This window comes from Berkeleyomyces rouxiae, assembly GCF_048999995.1.
Source record: "Berkeleyomyces rouxiae strain 22BRR77 chromosome Unknown BrBRR77_ptg000004l, whole genome shotgun sequence".
In the NCBI taxonomy this organism is placed as follows: Eukaryota; Fungi; Ascomycota; class Sordariomycetes; order Microascales; family Ceratocystidaceae; genus Berkeleyomyces; species Berkeleyomyces rouxiae.
The window spans coordinates 1,130,257-1,153,516 of record NW_027396494.1 but is presented as its reverse complement, the minus strand read 5'-3'; the positions used below and the strand labels follow the sequence as shown (position 1 = coordinate 1,153,516).

The 23,260-nt window shown below is 53.6% G+C and overlaps 7 protein-coding genes across 7 annotated transcripts; 4 read left to right on the top strand and 3 right to left on the bottom strand.

The window, feature by feature from the left end:
* Nucleotides 1-4,927: 4,927 nt before the first annotated feature.
* Nucleotides 4,928-6,039, top strand: BROUX77_004542 (uncharacterized protein; the record flags this gene model as incomplete). The annotated part of the gene is made up of 2 exons (XM_073749316.1): nucleotides 4,928-5,002; nucleotides 5,092-6,039. The coding sequence occupies 2 exons, from the start codon at nucleotides 4,928-4,930 to the stop codon at nucleotides 6,037-6,039; spliced, it is 1,023 nt and encodes a 340-aa protein (XP_073604999.1).
* Nucleotides 6,040-6,079: 40 nt separating this feature from the next.
* BROUX77_004541 (uncharacterized protein) lies at nucleotides 6,080-7,600 on the bottom strand (the record flags this gene model as incomplete). Its single annotated transcript, XM_073749315.1, has 4 exons — nucleotides 6,080-6,692; nucleotides 6,763-7,136; nucleotides 7,214-7,318; nucleotides 7,391-7,600. The coding sequence occupies 4 exons, from the start codon at nucleotides 7,598-7,600 to the stop codon at nucleotides 6,080-6,082; spliced, it is 1,302 nt and encodes a 433-aa protein (XP_073604998.1).
* A 588-nt stretch (nucleotides 7,601-8,188) lies between these two features.
* BROUX77_004540 (uncharacterized protein) lies at nucleotides 8,189-9,217 on the bottom strand (the record flags this gene model as incomplete). Its single annotated transcript, XM_073749314.1, has 1 exon — nucleotides 8,189-9,217. The coding sequence occupies one exon, from the start codon at nucleotides 9,215-9,217 to the stop codon at nucleotides 8,189-8,191; it is 1,029 nt and encodes a 342-aa protein (XP_073604997.1).
* A 1,063-nt stretch (nucleotides 9,218-10,280) lies between these two features.
* On the top strand, nucleotides 10,281-11,326 carry BROUX77_004539 (uncharacterized protein; the record flags this gene model as incomplete). The annotated part of the gene is made up of 2 exons (XM_073749313.1): nucleotides 10,281-10,439; nucleotides 10,520-11,326. The coding sequence occupies 2 exons, from the start codon at nucleotides 10,281-10,283 to the stop codon at nucleotides 11,324-11,326; spliced, it is 966 nt and encodes a 321-aa protein (XP_073604996.1).
* A 374-nt stretch (nucleotides 11,327-11,700) lies between these two features.
* BROUX77_004538 (uncharacterized protein) lies at nucleotides 11,701-13,215 on the bottom strand (the record flags this gene model as incomplete). The annotated part of the gene is made up of 1 exon (XM_073749312.1): nucleotides 11,701-13,215. One exon carries the CDS (start codon nucleotides 13,213-13,215, stop codon nucleotides 11,701-11,703), a length of 1,515 nt encoding a protein of 504 aa, XP_073604995.1.
* Nucleotides 13,216-16,124: 2,909 nt separating this feature from the next.
* Nucleotides 16,125-21,195, top strand: BROUX77_004537 (uncharacterized protein; the record flags this gene model as incomplete). The annotated part of the gene is made up of 3 exons (XM_073749310.1): nucleotides 16,125-16,295; nucleotides 16,477-20,833; nucleotides 20,903-21,195. The coding sequence occupies 3 exons, from the start codon at nucleotides 16,125-16,127 to the stop codon at nucleotides 21,193-21,195; spliced, it is 4,821 nt and encodes a 1,606-aa protein (XP_073604994.1).
* A 709-nt stretch (nucleotides 21,196-21,904) lies between these two features.
* BROUX77_004536 (uncharacterized protein) lies at nucleotides 21,905-22,988 on the top strand (the record flags this gene model as incomplete). The annotated part of the gene is made up of 3 exons (XM_073749309.1): nucleotides 21,905-21,954; nucleotides 22,007-22,540; nucleotides 22,640-22,988. The coding sequence occupies 3 exons, from the start codon at nucleotides 21,905-21,907 to the stop codon at nucleotides 22,986-22,988; spliced, it is 933 nt and encodes a 310-aa protein (XP_073604993.1).
* Nucleotides 22,989-23,260: the final 272 nt, after the last annotated feature.

The following is a 23,260-nucleotide window of genomic DNA, read 5'->3' as shown; positions in this document are numbered from 1 at the left end:
AGGCCAAGCAAACACCACCACCTCCAGCCTCCCAAAGTGAATCTTAGTTGTCCTGTAGAGCTAGCGCCGGTTGAATTTGCTGCAGGGCGGCGAATTGCTAGCTGCACGGCGAATCCAGGGACGGCGAATCCAAAGCTAAAAGAGTGGACGTGGGATGCAGCCAGCATGCTACTGGGGCCCGCCGGACAGCACGAGGAGAGACAGAAGCAGGCGTTGAAGACACAGGTAGAGTCGGCAGACAGCTTGTTCGGGGCAGTCTCTTTTAACTGGTTTAACAATGCCCTGCCGACCGCGCTACCCGTAGCAACACAGCTGAGCAAGGACCGCAACCGGCCATGGTACACGTAGCCCGGGGCCCCGTGTAAGCAGACACATACACCGTCATTCGACACACAGAGAACACGCAAGCCGGCCTTCCAAAGCCCACTCCACTCATTCCTCTTCCTTCGTCCACACGACTTTCCGAGGGGCTCCCCCGCTCCAGAGTCCGTGATGTGCTGCCCTTGGCCTTTGGTCCCTGGGCCATGTCAACAGTCCTCGCAGCCAATCAGCACGACAAGACCCCAATTTGCAATCTGGAGCTTTGGATACAATGGCCAGGGGCCAATCACCAACGGCAGTATGGAAATAGACCAACAGTCTACAATAGTTGGTTGGCTAACTATGGATAACCAACCACGTAGCTAGTTAACTGCACTTGGTGTAGTTAGTCTGCAGTGCAGCTCTAATTGCTTCTCCATGTAGATATCCCCCGCCTGCCCCCGCTCCTAGCTTTGGTCCCCTCTCGCCTGATTGCTATGATGCAATGCAGACACATGGGCCCCTCCTTTGCTTCCCTCTCAAGACAAGGCTCCGCTCCCTGCTCTGCTGCGAGACTTTGGCCTTGATCCCTGATCCTCTTGTCTCCCTTGCTACATGTGCAGATATCCATCCATCTAGTTAAATGCTCTGCTCCAACGTTCCAACGTCCCAATGTTCCTCGCTCTGCGCTCCCAGCCCTCAGGCTGGCGGCATATACACCGGCCCCGTGAACATGTCCCTACGTCCAGCTCCTACATCCATGACCCTCCCCTCCCTCCCAGGAATCAAATCACGTGGGCCAGGCAAATAAGGCAGACCATCACCAGTGACCAGTTCGCTTGCATGTGCGTGTTGCCTGCGTCTGGGTTTCAAAAAGTCTCTGGTGGCGGGCACATGTCTCTCTCTTGCTTCGCCCTCTTGTGCCATCGTCACGCTTGTCTTTGCCTTGCCACAGCACATCCGGAGACTGGACAGCTCTGCTCTGTTCCAATGGGCCTAGCTTACGGTAGTGCAAGTAGCCAGCAAACATGACTGAATCACGCCGTCCACAGCCAGATGCATCTGCTTCCATGTTGGCATGATGTCAGCTGTGCAGACTGGCCACCACCGGTATAGACATGGACGGGCATGGACATAGAGATAGACATGGATATGGGCATTGTGCGTTGCCCGTCTTGCTCCCGATGGCTGTCTTCTTCAGCTGCCGCAGCTGACAATCCTTGACACTTTCTGGATACGGCGTAGCTAGCCCCAAGCGCAAGGCATTTGCTTTCAACCATGGCCCGTCGCTTGGTCTTTGGCGACACCGCACTTTACTACTAGCCTCTCGTGCGGCGCTTCAGCCTCTTCCTGCGCGCTCCTGCTGCCACCCTCGCTGGCATTTTCCGCTTCCTGTCGGCCCAGCAAGCTTCTCCAAATTCGGCTTCCGGAGCCGGAGCCGGATTGCCCTGCAATTCAAGCGTCTTCTTCTCTCAGCAACAGTCGGTCAATGCTATGCCATCTTGGAACAACTGCCGAGATCAGTGTCTGGGGCACTGAGGCACAGGGCTGCCTCCAAGCTTGCTGTTTCTCTGTCTATAGTCTTCATGCTGCCATTGTCGGCTGGAGATGGATGTTGACAGGAGCCCTCCCCTTGTCTTGGATGCTGAATACTGAATACTACGACCGTTGACCAGCCAGCTCGTAGGGTCTAGATAGTGGACCGGGCGCTTGCAATGTATCCTTTTTCTGCTTATCATTCGTCCGCCGTCCGTGAAGCTTGTTGCTGCGAATGGGCGCTTGCAATGCAGGTGAGTCTCGGCCTCTGGCTCCTCTCCCCTCTCCCCGCTCTTTAACCCTCTATGCCATTACAACCTAGCCTGATGGTCTTTGATATGTCGTGACCCATGGCTGAGACTGGGCTCAAAGCCTTGCCCTCCCGCTTGCACCTTGTTGTTGGCCGTCCCATCTCATCCTCTGTCGCTTCCCCCCCTACGCTTTCTTCCTTTCTCCCCCCCCTCTCTCTCCCTACGTCACCGAGCCCTCAACTAGCAAGACGCAGCTATCCGTGTGATTCTCTCCATCACCTTTCTGGTCCCGTGATGAGGAGTCTAGCTCAGCGTATCCCGACTAGAAGGCCGCAGAGGAGGGGGGACAAGCGTTCCGGCCGAGAGCAGCCTCGACTAGGACAACGTCCAATGCAACCCCGGAGAAGCTTTCGTCAGAAAAGGAATAAAGGAGCCTAGACAAAACTGGCGTCATTCGCCTACACTAAGCGTGCAATTGTGCCCGACGCCAGGAATCAAAGCCTTTGCATGTGTCACGATAGCACGCACCGTGGGAAAGCCTGAAGAGTCTGGAGAGAACAGAACAGCCTCCGTAGAGTGCGTGCTGCTGAAGCATCTGCATACTAGGATCCGCCGGATTCCTGGGCGTTTTAACCTATCCTCGAAGCCGCTGTCACCCTGCTGTCGCTGTGGCTGTCTGCCTGTCATCCTGATATCAGTCGGTGAAGCTCTGTTGGCGCCTTGAAGGAACAGCCTCTGCGACTGAGCGACTTGATGATGTGGGATTGCCAGAGGTTTTGCTGCATCCTAGGGTTAGGGCTCTGGGGCGGTGAGTGCTTCGAGTGAGTTTGCGAGGTCTTGTGATGCCTTGGCAGACGCGCGCTTTTGACAACATGGCAAAGTCGCATTGCGTTATGAGAGAAGAAGAGCGCGATATTTACCGGCTGCTCAGTCTCGAAAAATCTCTCGCTGCGCGCTTTTGCATCGCCAGATGGCGGTGTTCTCGAGAGGTAGATTCGGTCAGGGCCAAAGGGGGTGCACGTGACCATAACGGGTGACTAATCCCGACAGCTGGCAGAGACCCTCCACATGCCCCACAGAAACCCACTTGAGCCCACTTAAACCCACATAAAGCTTGTTTTACGGCTGCCAGCCAAGCTCTTCCCAGCCCTCGACTTTAGATGCACCCCACAAAAAAAAGCACCGGAGTATAAATTCTGCCCGGCGAGTGTTCAGGGACTTGAATTTCTCCGTCTTTCTCAATTCTCCAATGCATCTTTAGAATCATCCGTCTCTACAGCATGCCGCCAAGCCTTATTTTCTTCTTCTTTTCTCCCCCTCTTCAGTCACTCTCTTGATAGCCTCGCGCGCACGCACACACCCGCACAAAATAAACGCTCGCTTCGTGCGGCTGTTAATGTGTGTATGTGTCTTGCCAGGTCCAAAAACTCCCGACGCACGTCTAGCGACCCCAAGAATTGACTGCCGAAGAGCTTTTAGGGCCGGCGGTATGTCTTGTTTCTCATGGTAAATCCCGTAATTTCTTGACCGTGACTCTGCATATTCATTGTTGCCAGTAAGCAGAATCTCCTCGTGGGATCTCTGCTATCGACGTCTTTGCTCGCATCTGCAGGCCTTTTGGTTTGTGCTGTATGGCATCCACGTTTTCGCTCTGGCATAGACAAATCTTTTTTTGACCCGACGCTGGGCACCTGGCTTCGAGACGTCGTTATGATCGTCAACGAGAGGCCGGGAATCAGCTGTGGTTACATTTTTACCTTCCGGAGCTCCGACATTGTAGTAATTAGTTGTAACAATGGAATCGCCTCACCAAAGGCGGTCTGTTTTGCGTCTGTGCGTGGAAAACCCTAACAGACCCTAGTCCACATTGAAGTAAACAGCTGCTTGATGTATTGTGCTGCCTTTCTACTTTGTCATTTGCATCATGTCCCATGGCAAGCTTGTAGTTCTTCTAAGCGGGTGATGTCAGGCCTTTGCGTCTTCCACATGTTTCAGGCACTAGCTGGTGGTCACCCGCAAAAGTCATAGAAGCGAGGCACCACCGCATGATCCTGCTCAAGAGAAGGCGTCATTCACAGAGATACACACAAAGTTCTTGGGCTTTGGACAACTTCGCACTGATGTTGTGTCCCTGTTCAAGGTAGTGGCACACCAGTAATGTACATTTCCGGGGTCATGGGCAGGCCAAATTGCTCGGCACATGGCATGAACCACCATGACGCTAGGCTCTCGCTTGCGTTCACCACGACCGGAGGGGCCCCAGTACAGCCAGGCCTGCTATCTCCAAGCCGGTCACAGACAGAGAACTGCGGCCAAGAGGCAAGGCGAGGCATTGCTGGCGCGCGAGAGACGCCGGGCCGCCTCTTCCGGGCCCGCGCACAGTACCCGCCAGCTGTCCCATGGGGCCACGACAGAGAGGGGCGAGGGGAGGAGACGGTCTCATCCCGCAAGAGAGCACGACAGCGCGTGATGAAAGGTCGCTGGCGATGGAAGAGAAAGCCGTTGGTCCAATCAGTGCCGGTGCTGGGCGTGATTGGCCAGGGAGAGCAAAAGTGGGGAGGCGTCATCTTGGACTTGTAACCTCGCTGTCTCACTAAAGGGGCGCCGTTGTCCTGTGACAGTGACAGTGAGAGCTAGATTGTCTTTATTTTTATTTTCGGGAGCAACTCGTGCCGACGAACAACTTCAGCTCGCGTTATCCGGTCATCCCATCCCATCTTGGACCTTGGATCTTGTTGGGTTTGTTAGCTGTGAAATCTAGATCTCAGAAACATAACCAGGCCCCCCCTCTCCCTTCTTGTGTTATCTTGGCATCACGTACTGAGGCAGCTCATCACACAATGGCCAGTCAAGTCAATGCCGCCTTCGTGGGCGCTGGGGCTGTCGGCTGCTTCTACGCCTCACGGCTCCATCATGTGAGAGAATACCAGACAATCATGTATACAATAGTGATATGACCATTCGTTTATCCATGTCTGACGCTTTTTTTCTTCTATTTTTGTAGCCATCGCACGGCGTGCGCGTGTCACTTGTCGCGCGCTCCAACTATGCCGCGCTTGCGCAGGACGGTGTGCAGATGCAGACACATTCATTTGGTGATTACCGCTTCGCCCCACAAGCCGTCTATCCCTCTGTCCCGGCGGCCGCCAAGGCCCAAGCCGCGTGGGACTACGTGTTTGTGGCGACCAAGGCGCTGCCCGACGTCAGCGACGACTCGGCCACCATTGAGCCGCTAGTCGGCCCCAACACCGTCATTGTTCTCATCCAGAACGGCGTCGGCGTCGAGGCGCCGTACCGCGCGCGTTTCCCCGGCTCGCCCATCGTCAGCGCCGTGACTGTCATCAGCGCCGAGCAGATTGCCACTGGCACCATCAGACAGAACCGCTGGACGCGCATCAGCATAGGTCCATACACAGACGGCCGGGGAACTGGGGACAGCGCGCTGGAGACAAAGGCCGCGCTGGCGGTCAAAGATTTGGCCAGGTGGTGGAGCGAGCTGGGCGGAATCAAGGACGTCGATCCACATGACGAGATTGACTTGCAGATGGTGCGCTGGCACAAGCTGTGCATCAACTCGGCCATGAACCCGTCGGCGGTGTTGAGCGGCGGCAGGGGAAATGCAGACATGGCGTCGGATCCCGAGCTGCGCATCCATCTGAGGGCTGTTATGCAAGAGATACGTGCAGCTGTTCCTGCAATCCTGGGCCGCGAGCTCCCCGAGAATCTGGCAAATCCTGACGCGATCCTAAAGTCTACCGATCGCAATACCGGCGCACGGCCGAGCATGTTGCTTGATTGGGAAGCCGGTCGGCCAATGGAGCTGGAGGTCATCTTGGGGAACCCGGTCAGGATTGCCCGTGAACGGGGTGTTGAAATGCCGAGACTGCAGACTCTGTATGCACTGCTAAGAAGCATGCAGAAAATGCGATATGCAGACAAATCGAAGCTGTAGATGTCTATGTAGTTTGTTGGTAATGTCGAAGCAATAATGCTCAATCTTTGTTGGCCATGACGATGACTTCAGTGTCAATTCGAATGGTTCCATTCTGAGGAATGCTGCCCTTGTTTTCCACAGAAGCAACCTGGATCTCTGAAGTCGAAGCAAGACCAAGATCGTGCTGAATTTTGAGCACCTGTGCTTCTCCGGTAGTACCTAGTTTCTCATCAGGAATATATGCCCAGAGGAGCTCTTTAGAATTAGGCATTATCGGGAGGCCCTGTGATTTAAGCTGTGACCCGTAGTGTAGGTCGTCGGTGCTTTGGTTCGGTGTGGGATTGACTGTGTTGATGTTGTCCATAGTTATAGTATCCATAGTAGCAAAAGTGTTGCAAGCCGTGGTACCTGTGATGTTGGTGCCAGTCGAGCGAGGGAACTTGAAAATCCGCCTTGAGCTGCTGGGAGACTCGGATGGTGTCTTTCGCGTGATCTGAGAACGTAGGAAGGGCAGACACTGGGATAAGACTGGCTTCAAAGTTGGGAGACAGGCGCATATAAGGGCACACGCTAGTTCCGCAAGGGACCAGGAAGAGCCGACGACGTTGGTCCAGGTTACATCTGACGAGGCCTTGAGATACTGAAAGCGGACAATGGAGATGGCGACAGTGCTGAGGAAGACATGGGTCGTCGTTAGCAAAGGAATTTTGGGTGAGCAAGTAATATTAACCAAGTACTCACAGAAAGCCCAGAGAAAAGATGCAGAGCAGAGCCCGCTTCTGGCCCGAGGGGACGTTGAGTCGCCAGATTGCTGGCAGAGGGAGGATGAGGATCATGACATCGGTGATGACGTTGCCTGATGCGTTGATGTAAACCTGCGGATAGGTCGGGATACACGATGCCTTGACACTCGCATCCCAGAAGCCTCGAATGGGGATGCACAGCATGATCGATACTAGAAGTTGAGATGTTGCCCACAAGCCCACAATGACCATGGCGGCAATATACCATTTCCACATTTCTTGTACGGCGAGCACGCGATAGTATTGCACTAGAAAGGTCATCTTCAGAAACAGAAGGGCCGCAGTGTACACGACGACTGTCACATAGAATGACTGCGACGTAAAAGTTTAACCAGTTAGCTGGGCTTGGTGTAATGAATGATCCAGGGAACAATGATGGGTGGACTTACTCTTTGGAACTTCCACAAGTCAGTGGCATTCAATGTTCCAATATGTCGACCCATGCCATAATCGACTTCATAAAGCATCGACACGCCCTCACCAACAACGGCCAACTAAGAAAAGATGTTGGTTAGCGGGGTGATGGCAAGTGATGTATTTTTATGTAGAAGAGGTGAGACACATACCAGGGACAGTATTGCTAGCCAGTCATCAAGGCCCATCCGATGGAGGATAAAATATCTACTCCATATCCGACAGACAACCACCAGTACGGAGAGCGTAAGACACAAGGTCACCACGGTGTGGGTTACCCAGGCGCGATTTCCTGGTCCGGTATTGAGATTGCTCTCGGCCAATGTTTCATTGTTCGCCGCAAGAAGATCTTTGAGAAGCATGTTTCTAATGGCCTACAGCGGACACCGACAAGAACAGGTAAACACTCGACACAAGACGGCATGTTAGATATGTGGCTGGACGTACCAACATAAATAAGCCGTTGTTGTATCTTGTATCGGTAATCAAACGCCGACAAAAGTCAGCAGCAATTGGCAATGGATGCTTTGGTCGGGACCGCCTTTTCGTAAAGAGCTAACTAGATAATGAAATCTACTACTCAGCTACCAACTAGCCTGGAGGTATTGGCCCGGAGGTGCCCTCCCTCGGCCCCAACGTGTCTCACATGATGCTGCGACAGAGGTCTTTAGCCACCAAAACTCAAACACATAAGAACCAGGTACTGCTACGGCTAAGGCGGGTCCAAAGCCAGAGGTTGCCGCTCGCCTAGAGAAAACTCGCCACCAGGCCCTCAGTCCCCATACAAGCGCAAGTATTGATAACTAAAGAGCATAAGCACTACGCCAGAGGCCTGCCTTGTGGTCCTAAACAGAACACCAGAATCTGGGTTATAATGACCATTATAAGTTTAAAGCCTAAACCAGTTTTTCGGGTCCGTTGCAGTCTGCCGCTGGTGGGACTTTGGCGGTCTAAATTCCTGTTCGAGGCCGTCTGTATCGAAACCACCAATTAACAGAGGCGTTCAGCCGGCCATCACTATGAATACTGCGGACCGAATGCCACCATCCTTTCGGGATGAAAAGCGCGCTTCCTGGGGCTAGATGTGCTTCTGCAAAGCCGTCAGCCGCTTGGTGCCAGACCTCTTTGTCGAGCATATTCCGTTCTGGCCCTTCCATCATGTCCCGCGTGCGAATTCTAGAGCTCCCGTGCCGTCCCAGGGCAGCCTGGACTTTGTGGAAGAGATTCTCGCCAGCACTAGGCGCTAACAGGCGAACGATCTTTGAGCTACACATTTGAAGCAGGATGTTGGGGTTCGGATCGCGGTGTAGAGGAGTGTACGTCTCCTCTAGCCCAAGCCAGAGGCTAGTGCCGTATATGTCTCCTTTGCCAGCATTTTTGATGAGGGAGGGTATAGGGAGATCTTGTTGAAGTACATCTGGTAGCGAAGACAACGAGTTTTGAGCAATGTACAGCTGGGTCATGGGAGGAGACTTGGCTGGTAGATTAAGATTGAAGTTCAAAGCAGCCACAAAGAGCGATAAAGGCCCTGAAAATCCAAAGAACCTCAGCGGCGAGTCTGAGGGGAGATGTGTCCATTCAGGGATTCTCGGTATGACATTTTGGAACTCGGGGTTCTTGTAGAAGGCTGGAACTTTATCCTGGCCATCAGCAACCGGTCCAGGGCTCATGAGCTCATAGGAGACTTCGGTATCATGAAAGCGATAAAAGTAGTCCTGGTTGAGTGTAGAGCCGCCAAACCACTTAGTGAGAGCAGGGACACTGGAGCTATGAGCCAATGGGCCTTGAAGAACAACTGGCTGTGACAGGCCGTTTGTTGCCTGTTCAAACTCGGCCACCAAAATTGAATCCAAAGAGTCCACAGTAGGGACGGGCCGTAGGCCATGGTGGAAGAGCCGAGAGGGAGGCCCCTGGGAGCGGATAGATTGGCGGCGGAAGACTGAGCTAGCAATAGAGGGTCTATGCCTGATACATGCCATTTTTGCGGGCGATTAGCACGCCGATAATAGAGCCGACGGCTGGTTTCTCCGGCCAGGCAATGGATCAGTAGAGGCGTGGTTGTTTGGACGAGGGTGGTGAGTTTTCGTGCGACAGTATAATAACGAGCCAGTGTCTATTCTGACATGACATGGCTTCTCGTCGATGATTGGTCCTCGCAGGGCAGGTGCTTTTTGTATCCAACTCCTCGGATGGCTTGGACGCCGTCGCCAATTATTTGGTACTTTGGCACATTGAAATCTGTGATGTCCTAGTTCATTGATTTGTAGGTGACACTGAGGTGTCTCACTAGGAAATTATCCTGGAGTTTGTGTGATGTCGAAGTTATCATCAACAATTAGGGTTCCCAGAAGCCTGACAGCTGGCAGCAGTTGCGATAAATCACCACCAGCCTTGCAACGCAAAAGTCTCAGGAAGTCCCCCACCATGGACTAAATGTGTTTGCTCCCAAAACTCTAAAGATTGTCGTCGCCCTGCAGCATAGTTTTCCTCATCTCGCTCTCACGCCTCTCCGACCCGCTCTCCAATCTCCAAGTCAAAGCCACAAGCGGACGGGCCGTCCTCGAATATCGCCTTGGTGACGGCTTCCTTTTTTTTCCAACCCGCCGAGCCCCGTTTTTCACCACCTTGCGGAACCGACGATCATCTGTGTTCTGCCTGGAAATACACCACCACATTGCAGTTCTTGATCTCGGAAAATTCACACTAGGACATCCGTCTACCCGAAAGCCTACGCAATTCTATTCAGCTGCCTAGCTTGGCCATCCGATCCCCCCACGCTCTATCTTGCCGGTTTGCGACTGCTCCAGCATCTTGGCTTCTCTCCAGCGTGACAGGCCAACACATCAACTTCGCCTGACACTCCGCCACAACCGATCTTAACCTTTTAAACTCGCACCCGTACCCCTACTCAAATCCCCGCTGTCAGCCGAGCCATTGGACCTCCCCGTTGAGTGGACAAGGCCCTATCATCAAGTGCTGCAAAGCCCCCTCTCACCACTATAATTGCCTATCTGTACAACCTAGATCACAACTCTGCCAACCATGTCTTCTTCCTCAGGTGCTCCTGAGTCTTGGATAGCATCGTTTTGCTCGCTTATTGGGCACGAGTACTATGCCGAGGTGTCGGAGGACTTCATAGAAGATGACTTCAACTTAACTGGCCTGCAGGGCCAGGTCGACATGTACAAAGAGGCTCTAGAGGTTAGTCGATGTTAATCTATAATAGGACCCTGCACGCATGAATAGTGCACCAAAGCTGACAACTTTTATCCTTCCAACAGATGATCCTTGACGTAGATCCCGAGGATGATGAGGACGAGCAGGACGAGGAAGAAGAAGATGAGGAAGATCCGTCACCTGAGGCCCAAGCAACACGGGCTGCCCAGCAGGCTGAAAGAAGACTACAGAAAGAACTGACTAGCGATCTCTCCGTCATTGAGTCTTCGGCTGAACTGCTTTATGGGTTGATCCACCAGAGATACATCTGCTCGCGCCCCGGTATGCAACAAATGAGCGAAAAGTACGAGCTTGGCCACTTTGGCACTTGCCCCCGCACCAAGTGCGAGAACGCTCGTACACTTCCCGTTGGCCTCTCCGACATTCCCGGTGAAGACACGGTCAAGCTGTTCTGTCCTTCATGCTTGGACGTCTATGTGCCCCCCAACAGCCGCTTCCAGACCGTGGACGGCGCCTTCTTTGGACGGACCTTTGGCGCGCTGTTCCTGCTAACCTTCCCCGAGTACGACCTGACAAAACGTGGCGATGGTGTGGTTGCAGGCGTTCGTGCTGGCGGCGAGACGCCTAGCGTGACCAATGGGTTCTACACCAAGAACATTGGCCCCGGCCTCGGAAGCAGCCACATCTACGAGCCTCGAATATACGGATTCCGCGTGTCGGAATACTCCAGAACAGGCCCCCGCATGCGCTGGCTGCGCGAGCGACCCGCTGACATGCATGAGCTGGACGAGATGGCCCTTGCTGCAGCGGAAAAGGAAAAGTCGGGTAACCCGAAACCGAGACGCGTTGCGCGCGGCAGGGCCAACAACGGCAGCCCTATGCGTACCGATACAGATGCGAAATATCTATAGTGGACTGGGGCTGGGCTGGGAAGAACTACAAAGACATATATAGCATACAAGTTACACACGAATAGTCCTCCTTCTTTTTTTGATACCTGAGATATCGAGGGGCATTGGGCTGGAAGATTAATACGGGCCATGATATACACGAAAAGAAAAAATGGTAGCAAATGCACGCATAATATGACTGCGACCAGCGAGGCGGCTGCCTGCTTTTTTTTACATGTCTACAAAATTATGTGTCTTGTTCTTTCTTGACTTGGCTTCTTGCTTTTGTGCAATATATCTCGAGAGCTTCTCAACCATGGCTGTATTCAAATCGGAGAAAAATAAAAAAAGATACATGTGGTTATGTGCTTTCACCTCTTACACAATCAAATATTCTACAGATATGAACCAGGTGGTGGTACTTTGTCGTTACACAGACTTACCTGGCACGGCAACCCACCCTCCATAGGAAGGGTCAGGCTACTCCCACTGCGACGATCTGTGCCACAGCATAAATGGACATCAAACGTCTGAACCACATCAGCAATGACTCTGACCGCCACGGCCTCGGCCATTTTCTTGCCGAGGCACGTGCGCGGCCCGCCGTTGAAGACGGGGAACTCAGCAGCGCTACGACTGAGCACGCGCGGGCCGCCCTTTTCATCGAGCGTCAGCCAGCGGCTGGGCCGAAACTCGTCGGCGTCGTCGCCCCACGTGGAAAAAGACCGGTTCATGGCCCACGGGCACCACAGCACAATGGACTTGGCGGGCAAAAAGGTCCCGTCCGGCAACGTCGTGGGCTCCTCGGCCTGCTTGAGCTCAAATGGTACCGGCGGGTACAGCCGCAGCGTCTCGTAGAAGACGGCGAGCGTGTACGGCAGCTCCTGCACGCTCGGTGGGCCGGTGAGCGCTGCGATTTCGGCGCGCAGGCAGGCGACCACGTCTGCGTGCTGCGCCAGCAGGAAAAAGACCCACGTCAATGCCTGGGCTGTGGTGTCCCTGCCGGCCGAGAGATAGTTAAGCGCGGCGTCGGCGACAATCTTTTCGTCGCCGATACTATCTAGCAGTGAGTGGATCAGACTGCCGCCGCCACCGGAAACAGGGCTGCCTCGTGCGCGCGCCTTGCGCCGGGCGGCCGTGGCATTGGCGACTATCTGGTGGCCGTACTGGTGCACAACGGCGATGCTAGCGCGCATTTGACGGCCGGTGATCAGCTCGGTCAGGCGCCAGAGCGGGTTCTGCACACGCTCGGCTGTGACGCCGCTGGCGTACTCAAAGGCCTGGGTAAAGTCGTCGCCGGCGTGCATCTCCATACCGTAGGCCATGTGGCCCATGAGCTGGGTGGTGATTTCATGGAAAAATTCCTGGAGGTCAACAGTAGACGTGTCGTGGGCGTTTTGGCGCAGCTCGGCTAGGCTGGTCTTGAGGATGCGCGGCAGCTCGGTCTCTGTCAGAGCCTTGAGGTTAGCGGCGCTGAGAAACGCCAGGCCTGCGCGACGCTGCAGCCGCCACAAGTCGCCATCGACGTTGATGATGCCGTAGCCAAAGAGATCCCACGAGCGCTGCTTGAAAAAGTCACCTTTGCTGAAGATACCGACATGCTTCAGCACGTAGTCGACGTTTGCCGCGCTACTGACTACAACGCCGGGGGGCAGGGTCGGCACAGATATCTGCAGCGTCTCGTAGCTGAAACGCCGCTCGCAACGAGTGAACCAGTCAAACAGCACAAAACGGTCCCGGAGAAACAGGAGCCCGTTGCCGATCAACGGCAGGGCATCCGGCGCGCGGCGAAGCGACTGGCCGTTGCGCTTGATGCTAGGCGAGTTGAAGACGGAGTAGAGAGCAAAGCATGCAACGCCGGTGAGCACAGCCCAGACAACAGGCGGCGGAATGCTCTGGAGGAGGGCCATTGTTGAGAGATGGAATGGCCTGGCGACATTGGCAGCTCTAAATGCGGTGTTTCATGGCGTGGGGTGTGAGGTGTTGGCAAGGCGCAATTAGATCTGTTCAATATGCATCACGTGGCGGAGACCCTAGCTATTTCCAGTTTAGGTGGTCCATGTGCGAATAACCCTAGTGACTAGCCAGTTGCCAAGTGTCCGCGACATGTTTAGCTGCCAAACACACCAACGGAGCACAGGATGAATTTCTTTCTTTTCTTCCTGTTGCTTGAAAGGGGCAGTGCTCCACGCCCTAATTATGAACAGACGGAAAGCCTCCGCGCGTGACGCCACCAAGTCGAAGCTGCAAGTTAACTAGTGTCCAGAAGCCAAGATCTAGGGTGAAAGGCACCCAACTAGAACGGAATGTCTTTGATGTTTGTGGGCAGTACAAAATCCTAGACGCACATTCGCATAGAACACCAAGGCAGCAGTCAAAAGGCTTTGGCCCTTATAGCACGCCAATCGCGCTTATGGTATGCCCAGGGTGTCACGTAGAAGACGACTGTGCACTGGCTCAGCCATCGGCTTACAGCGGACACAATCACGGCGCCTCACAGCTTGCGGTTTGACGGAGCCACGGCCAAAACTGCCCTCGGTTCTACGAGAGCGCCAGGATCAACATTTCACCGAAAACGGGCGGAAGGCTCACTTGCTTCGGCAGTGAGGCACATCAAATCGTGCAAGGAGGACAGGGGAACGATTAGGCAGCGCTTTTAAAAGTATTGCTTCCAGCTTTTCAACTTGAGTTTTTGTTGTGTGTTCCTTGCAGACGTGCGGATCAGGCTTAGCGCCATCATCTGAATCGCCATGTTGGATCTCGTATTTTGTTCCATGGGAGTTGGGGCTCAAGCAAACCGACAGATCCTTTTTGGCTTTTTTTGGTTGACAGACTCCTTTTGCCAAGTTGCCATGCATGGAGACAGGGCTCTGGATGAATCCCCAGACGGCTTTGAAGTATGGAGTATACCAGGCCGTGGCGTGGCAGTAAGCAAATAATCACAAGCGATGAGCTGCGCATTTCTCCTTGCACACAAAACTCATAAGCATGATTGTTGCTAATAGTCCAGGAGGGGTAAAAAGGGGATCATTGTGCCACTCTACCAAATAGGTTCTCTCAAGACGAGCATATTTGGGTTGGCGTCTCGAAAAATGCCGATGACGTCGTCAAGTCGGAGAAAGTGTGCCGATGCGATGAGATGCGATAAGATAAGAGATCTGGACACGTGACTCTGGTAAACTCTGTATGGCTACAGTGATCGCAAACAATGCAAAATATATACTATTAAGGCATAAATGAAAAGGCCTGAGAAGAGGCTACAGCTATATATTAATATATCCCCGTACTCTGCTCGGAATATGCCAAAACTATCGGCGATAAAAGACCGGAATAACTTAGGGTTGAAGTCGGCTATCTAGGGTTTCCAAGCGACACTGGGAACGTTCGTTCAAAGTGTATAAACCTACAGGGGGCTCGCTCCCACGAAACAGGTCGCTTAGCTGACCCCTTACCCTGAGAATACATAGTTACTAGGTAGTTATGTGCGTAGACTGAGAACGCTGTGTGTTTTGTTTGCTGCGCATCTTTGTTTTATGTTTAGCTCTGGTGCTTTGTTATTGTGTCGCCTTGGGCCAGGGGGTCCACGCGTTTGTTAATCTATCTTCATCTCACTCTGTCCACATGTATTACGGACTAATCGGCATGCAAATATTCTTTGATGCTTGGTGGTTGTAGGAGGTTGTGAAGAGACGCCAGGGCCCTGCTGAAGGGGCTATAATATGCCTATTGCTATGAATGTACAGGGTTACACACAGACAGGCTGCCCTCCATCTCCTCTCCCCCGTATTTTGGCTGGATTTTAAGTTGTGGCATCATGGTGAATGCGGCATTCGACGGGCAGTCGGCGTTGTTCCACCGGTGGCCCTGCAATGGGGCTCCAGGCGAATTGCATGTGGCTGTGAATTGCGTTGCTTTGCATTGGCATTCAGTCCAGCGCAGGGCCGGGTCTAGACTGTAAGTTGTTGTGTCTTGTTTTCGAGGAGGCGGAGAGCTAACCGGATGGTTTTATGTGAAAACCGGAGGCTTTCACCAGAACACAGCAGCACGGCGTTCCAGCGGATCCGGCGATGGAAAAGGCCCGAGTAAGCGTATTCGTACGATCTACGAATAACAGCAGAATGGGGCCTTTTGAGGTTTATGCGCAGAACAAAGTAGAGAGATAGTTACTGTATAAGAAGAAAAATAAGAGTGTATACGATATGGGCAGCTTCCTACTAGACGCACATGTCTGCTGATGGCGGCTGGCAGACTCCAAGACAAGCCCTACAGCGTGAGATGATGCACAACCTGTGCTTCTCCGTTGCCATTTCCTGCTGCCTAGCCCTTGGGAGCAGGAGGCGGGCAAACAGTCGTGAGCCCTACTGCGGCTAAGTTGCCCGCCAGATTGTCGAGGGGGGGAGGGGGGACTGGCTAGGTGACTAGGGCGCCGCTGCGATCAGCCGGAATTTATTTGTGCCGGAGCGGCGGCTTGGCTTGCAGTTCAAGACAGGTCCCGTCTTGGCGTGAGATGGGCATCTCTCTTGCCGCCCCAGCGCGTGGTGCGGCTGAGGCTGTTGTGGTGTTTTGGCTGCGCCCGTTCTTGTATAAAGAATTGGGCGTCCCTCGCGCTGATTAACCGCCGGGCCAAGTTTATGTGGCTTCTGCTTCCTGGGCTTCTTTTCTATTCCCCTGACCGATTTTTTTTTTTGGCTGTACGAAAGCAAGGCCATAGCTCCGCCCTCACTTTTTTCTTTTTTCTTTCTCTTCTCTCCCTGCACCTTGTTCTGCCGTCTTCTCTAGCACGTGTCCTCGACTAACCGTCGAGAAGACTCCAGGAAGCATGGCAGCAGCACCACGGCAGATTTGGGCCTTGATGTCTAAGAACTTTCGCATTCTGCTGTTTCGACATCTTTTCAGCACTATTGTCATCGCCTTCGCTGTTCCCGTCATCGTCACTGCCATCTTCAGCTTCGCAAAGAGTCTGTTCTCGTCGCCAGCCAAGTACGGTGTTGTGAGTTTTCCCCTTCTTGTTTGTTGACTGCGCTACTCTGTTTTTGTCTGCGTTTTTGTTGTTCTATTTTCACATTTCCCCTGGGCCCTAGCGTCGCTGAAAGTGCTGCTGTTCTTCATGCAGCTCGTGCACAGTCGCCTAGCTAGAGTTATGCGTGCTAACCCTAACCCTCACCTCATAGGGCTCTGTGCGACCCATCAGAACTCTACCAGAAGCTTTGGTAACTGCAGCCGACGATAGCCGCAAGACAATCGCCTTTGTGAACAACGGCCTCAGCGGCGGCGACATTGACGATGTCATCGGCCGACTCACGACTCTCGTCGCTTCTCCGGATGTGCGCTCCGTTAATTTCACCAACTCCGATGAGCTCTCCCTGGTTTGCCGGTCGTCTCTGCGCGGCGTTAGTCGCTGCTACGGCGCTGTCGAGTTCCACTCGTCTCCGTCCCAGGGCTCCGGCGGTGTCTGGAACTACACTATTCGCATCGACGGTGCGCTGGATGCCAGACGCGTCGACATTGGCAAGACCGACAACGACGCCGAGATCTACGTGCTGCCGCTGAAGAAGGCCGTTGACAGCGCCATCACCTCCGTTGATACCAACGCCACGGCCCTCCCGCAGAACATGGACTCACTGCCCTACACCGACATGACGAGCGACGAGCGCGACGATGAGGTCACGCAAAACTACCAAAAGGCCGTCATCAACTGGATGGGCGTGGTGCTTGCCTCGGGAATCATCATGATCACCTACCACCTGACGGGCTTCCTGACCCAGGAAAAGGAAACCGGTATGTCCCGGCTCATCGACTCAATGATGCCCGTCAAGAAGCGCTGGCACAGCGTTTGCATGCGCATGTTTGCGACTCATATTTCCTTTGCCATCATCTATCTGCCGGCCTGGATCATCAGTGCCCTCATCATGCGCCAGGGGGTCTTCACCCACACCTCGCCGCTGCTGGTCATCATCTTCCAGATTCTTGGCGGTCTTTCCATGGCGTCCTTTTCTGTCTTTGCTTCGGCCTTTTTTAAGAGTGCCCAGATCAGTGGCAACACTACTGTCATCGTTGTCGGCGGCTTAGCCATCATGGCTCAGATGCTGGGCGATCCAAACGCAGGCACCGTGGCTGTTCTTAGCTTTCTGTTTCCGCCCTGCGCTTACATCTTCTTTGTCATCAACATGTCCCGTTTCGAGTACGAACGGGTTGGCGCTAGCCTGACCGAGACCGCGCCGGTTATCGACAGCAGTTTCGAACTCGCCGGTATTGTTTTCTGGGCTTTCCTCATCATCCACATCATTGTTTATCCTGTTCTGGGCGCTATGCTGGAGAACCGTCTCTACGGATCCAACGGCCAAACCCGCAACATCATCTTTGACCCTGCCGAGATTGAAAAGCGGGATATGAAGGACACTCCGCTGGTCATCGAGAAAATGTCCAAGGTCTATTCGCCTTCTCGCTTCAACACCATGCTCTCCTGCTTCCAGAAGCCCAAGGGCACTGTCACTGCCGTCAACGAGTTGACTCTCAACGCTGGACGTGGCCAGATTATCGCGCTTCTGGGCGCCAACGGCAGTGGTAAGAGTACCACCCTGGATGCTATTTCTGGCATGCACCAGCCTACATCTGGCTCCATCACCATTGATGGCACTGGCGGTCTGGGCATTGCCCCGCAGAAAAACGTCCTGTGGGATGATCTCACCGTCGAAGAGCACATTGCCATTTTCAACTGTCTCAAGTCCCCCAACAACCAGGCTTCCAAGGAAGAGATTCGCGAGCTCATCGAGGCTGTCGACCTTGGCAAGAAGCGGACCGCCCTCGCCGGCACCTTGTCCGGCGGTCAGAAGCGCAAGCTGCAGCTGGGCATGATGCTTACTGGCGGAAGTGCCGTCTGCTGCGTCGATGAGGTCAGCAGTGGTATCGATCCTCTGAGTAGACGCAAGCTCTGGGACATTTTGCTGGCTGAGCGTGGCAAGCGAACAATTGTTCTGACGACTCATTTCCTTGACGAAGCTGACCTTCTTGCCGACTACATCGCTGTTCTGTCCAAGGGTGTGTTGAAAGCTAAGGGTGCCTCTGCTAGGCTCAAGGACACTCTGGGTGGCGGTTACCGTGTGCACGTGACCACTCACGGCCGTCTTGACATGGCGCCTGAAGTTGCCAATGTCGAAAAAGTCGTGTCTTTTGATATTGTGACGTATATTGCGCCCTCTTCTGCCCTTGCCGCCCAGGTAATCCGAGCGCTGGAGGAAGTTGGCTTGAACGATTACCGTTTCTCTGGTCCTACTATCGAGGATGTCTTCCTGCGCATGGCCGAGGAGATTCACCAAGAATCTGTCAAGGGCTTCCCCGAGGAGGCGCTTGCACGTGAAGGCTTCGCTGCCGATGGGTCCAACCCCAATTCTCGCCTGACTCTTACCCAAGGCCAGCCCACCGGCTACTTCCGCCAGGTTGTTGTTCTGGCTCAGAAGAGACTGACCGTTCTCAAGACTAACTGGGTGCCGCACCTGATTGCCATCGTCCTGCCGATTATTGCCGCCCTTTTGACGTCCCTCTTGATCAAGGACCAGAGTGCTGTTGGATGTGCGCCTAGCTCCGAAGTTGATCCTGACCAGAGAAACGAGCTGAAGTTTGAAGCCAGTGACCTTGGCTCGCTTCTCCTGGTCGGCTCTTCCTCGGCCGTTGATACCAATGTGCTGCAGACCTATCTCGACTCCTCTACTAGCAGCTTTGCCAAGTATGGCATCGTCCCGCAATACAACCTCGTCGATACTATGTCGCAGTTCACTTCTGCCGTCGACCAAAACTATAGTTCTATTGCCCCTGGAGGTTTCTTCATTCCTTCTTCGTCGGCTGATACCCTCACCATTGCCTACAAGGCCAATGACTACCTGACAAATGCCCTTATTTCACAAAACACTCTGAATTCTTTAATGTCTGGCATCTCCATTACCACGCAGTTTGACGCCTTTGCCACGCCCTGGAATCCCGCCATGGGCGATAGTCTGCAGCTGGTCCTTTACATGTCCATTGCCTTGGTCATTTACCCCGCCTTCTTCTCTCTATATCCAAACGTCGAGAGACGGAGTCTGATCCGCAGCTTCGAGTACTCCAATGGCGTGCGTCCTGGTGCCCTATGGCTTGCGTACACTGGAGTAGACTTTCTTGTGGTGTTGTTTGTTAGCGCTATCGTTACTATTGTCTGGGCTGCTATATCCGACGCCTGGTACCACATCGGTTATATCTTTTTGGTTCTGGTGCTCTACGGACTTGCTTCGACGCTGCTCGGCTATATTGTTTCGCTTTGGGCCAAGACCCAGCTCGGAACGTATGCCTATGCTGCAGGCTTTCAGTTCCTTGTTTTCGCTGCATACTTCATTGCTTACATGTCAACTATGGTCTTTGCTGCTGTCACCAAGGTCGATGACCAGCTTCTGGTTGTTCACTACATTGTGTCGGCGTTTGCCCCCATTGGCAGCGCTCTACGGGCCCTGTTTGTTGCGCTCAATATCTTCTCGACTACCTGCGACGGCCAGGAGCTTGCCAGCAACCCTGTCGGCATCGAGTACTACGGTGGTCCAATCCTGTATCTCATTGTGCAGATTACCGTGTACACAATTATTCTCCTCTCCCTTGATGGCGGTGCGACCGCTTCGTGGTTCCGCAAGATTCTCGGTCGTGGCAAGAAGCCCGAGGCTACCGTTAATACCGAGGAGGGTCCGTATCACGAAAACCGTTCAATGACCGATAAGACTGGCACTGCTGGTCTGCAGGTGCAGAACCTAACCAAGACCTTTGGCAAGAACACGGCAGTTGATAACCTATCATTTAACATTTACCAGGGAGAGGTTTACGCCCTGCTTGGTCCCAACGGTGCCGGAAAGTCTACCACAATCTCCATGATCCGTGGTGATGTGCGCCCAACGGGTAGACACGGTGGCGACGTTCTCATTGAGAACCACTCGGTCACTAGCAAGTTGGTTTCTGCCCGTGCTAACCTGGGCGTCTGCCCCCAGTTTGACGCCATTGATCACATGACCGTCAAGGAACATCTCGAGTTCTACGCCCGCGTGCGCGGCGTCGCCGACATGGAGCACAGCGTCTCTGCCATTATCTCAGCCGTTGGCATTGGAGCCTTTGCGACACGCCCTGCGCACGCCCTCTCCGGCGGCAACAAGCGCAAGCTGTCTCTGGGCATCGCACTGATGGGCAACCCCGGCGTAGTCGTACTCGACGAGCCGTCTTCTGGTCTGGATGCTGCTGCGAAGCGCATCATGTGGAAGACTCTGCAGAACACGGTCCCCGGCCGCAGTATCCTGCTGACTACCCACAGCATGGAAGAGGCCGATGCCCTGGCAGGCCGTATTGGAATCATGGCCAGGAGAATGCTGGCAGAAGGCACAATTGATGAACTTAGAGCGAGATTTGGCGATGCATTGCACATCCACTTGGTCAGCAAGTCGGCCCCACGTACGAGCAACGAGGAGATGGCACAACTACAAAACTGGATTCAATCCACTCTCCCTGACGTTGTTATGCAGGGTAAGTCTCTTTTTTCCCCTCCCCTTTTCTGTTTTTTTCAAGATACATTACTAACACACCTCGCTTTAGACAAAACCTACCACGGCCAAACCCGCTTTTCAGTCCCCGCCGCCTCAGTACTGGCTGCTACTGGTAGATCCAACCATGGACAGGCCGGCAGCGGCACTGCGCCTAGCGCCATTGGCCGCCTGCTGGTCCTGCTCGAGGACAACAAGGAGATGCTGGGTATTCAACATTACTCGGTCAGCACTACCACACTGGACCAGGTATTCCTGGCCATTGTGGGCGAGCACAACGTGCAGGAGGAGAACTCTGGTGAGCACAAGAAGAAGGCGTGGTGGAAGTTTTTTTCCAAGAATTAGGGCGGTAGTTAGTTACGTGATGATAGCGCTGAGGTTTCTTTTAGAGTGGGATCCAGTCTCTCGACATCTTGCACATGACCCCATGGGTTTGATGTGGTTGGTTTCCTTTGTTTCGTTTGCTTTCCCCCCGTCACTCGGCAGAGGCTCAATTATTGGTCGGCTGGATATCCATCTTGTTCCGGGGGGGCTTCTTTCTTTCTTGTTAAGCAGCAGGCTCTTGTCTTTTTTCTTTTCCTTTGTCTACAACCCGGGCTTTCATTTACTTCATTGGCTTCTATTACATACAAACAGGATGAATTCCTATAAACTTCTCTTCTTTAGGTATATATACTCTTTATTTTATTTCGCCCACACTCCCTGTTACTTGGCCAAAGAAACTACAATGCCGAAAAAGAGTGTCGAGTCCCTCGGCGCATATGCTTTTGGTAGTTGCTGGTGCATTCATGATTCTCGAAGCTGTGCCAAAACAGGCACCTGCTGCATTCATGTTAGTCGAGTGTTGGCGGCTCCACTTTTCTTTGACGACTTGACTTCATGTTCAGCCTTGTACGTCAGCAATTCCGAGCGAGCTGTGGCCAGCCTTGCAGCGAATGTACACCGGGATAGAGACACTTGCTGTAGATTTTGCTTGTGAAACGCTGGGAAGCCATAGTTTGTTGTTCTAATTGAAACAAGGTTTTACGTGTTTTATTGAGTCTTGAAGCCTATTATGCCTCTCATTCCGCGCATGCAGGTCTTTGAGATCGATGACCAGACGTGGTATGCCGACTACCTCACGTACCCAAAGCTCCGATGCTGACTGGCTTCGCAGGTTCCCTTCCTTTCTGCGCACATATGTGCAGAGTGCCCTGACCGTCGGCTGGAACACCTCCATCCCCATCGTCAACACGCCACCGGCCTCACGCGTCGCTGCCTCCGTGCTGCTCTCGCATCTCGGCTCGCGCATCTCGGCCTACCGCTTTCTGGACTTTTGCGCCGGCGCCGGCGGCCCGACGCCCATGATCGAGGCGCACATCAACGCCGAGCTGGCGGCGCGCGGCCAGCCGCGCGTGCCCTTTGTCATGACGGACTTGCATCCGAATGTGTGGGGCTGGGAGCGCGCCGTCGCCGAGGCCGCGGAGCGTGAGCGCATGCGTCAGCGTGCTCATGGCGGGGAGACACAGGTCATGCTCTCGTTTGAGTCGCAGAGCGTCGATGCGGCGGCGGCGCCACGCGATCTGATGCAGCGCTGGACGCGTAATGGGGGCCGCGTGTTTCGGCTGTTCAATTTGGCGTTCCACCACTTTGACGACACACTGGCGCGGCGAATCCTCAAGAACACAGTAGAAACAAGCGATGGCTTTGCGTGAGTTGTGGCCTCTGTTGTTTCTAGAAAAAGAGAAAAAAAGAATTACCTGTTTGTGCACCATGGGATATCTCGCTAACACCTACTTAATCGTTGCAGTATCTTTGAGCTGCAGGATCGCTCGTTCTCCGGCTTCATGACCCTGGTTGTGCTCGGCATCGGGATGATGCTCATTGCGCCGTTCTACGCGCTTAAGTGGCGCGCACCGGCGGTCCTGCTGTTCACGTATGTGCTGCCCATCTTGCCATTTGTCGTAGTCTTTGACGGCATCATGTCGGCCATCCGGACGCGCACGCCTGAGGAAGTAGAGCTTCTCTTGCGCACATGCGGTGCCAAAGATGCAGAGGAGGGCAAGTGGATTGTCAAGAGCGGGTCGATCAGATATGTCTGGCCCTTTTGCCATTTTAACTACGTCGTGTGCATGCCAGAGGACAGACAGCTTAATTAGAGTACAAAAGCCACAGAGCGCATGGTTAGAGAAGGCGAGATTCAAGATATCGTAGATGCTCAATGTTCAATTTTGCTTAAACTATAAACTAGCAAATAGCGGTGGTCTGCTATTCTATTAAGTGGACAGACTGTGAAATAACAACCGATGAAAAAAAAACGAAATGTAACATGCATAAGTCCTGATGCAGGACAAAAAGAGAACAAAACAAGAACAAGAAAGTCCCAGAGAAACCCCGGGGGAGAAGCGAATCCTAAAAGAGCATATCTGTT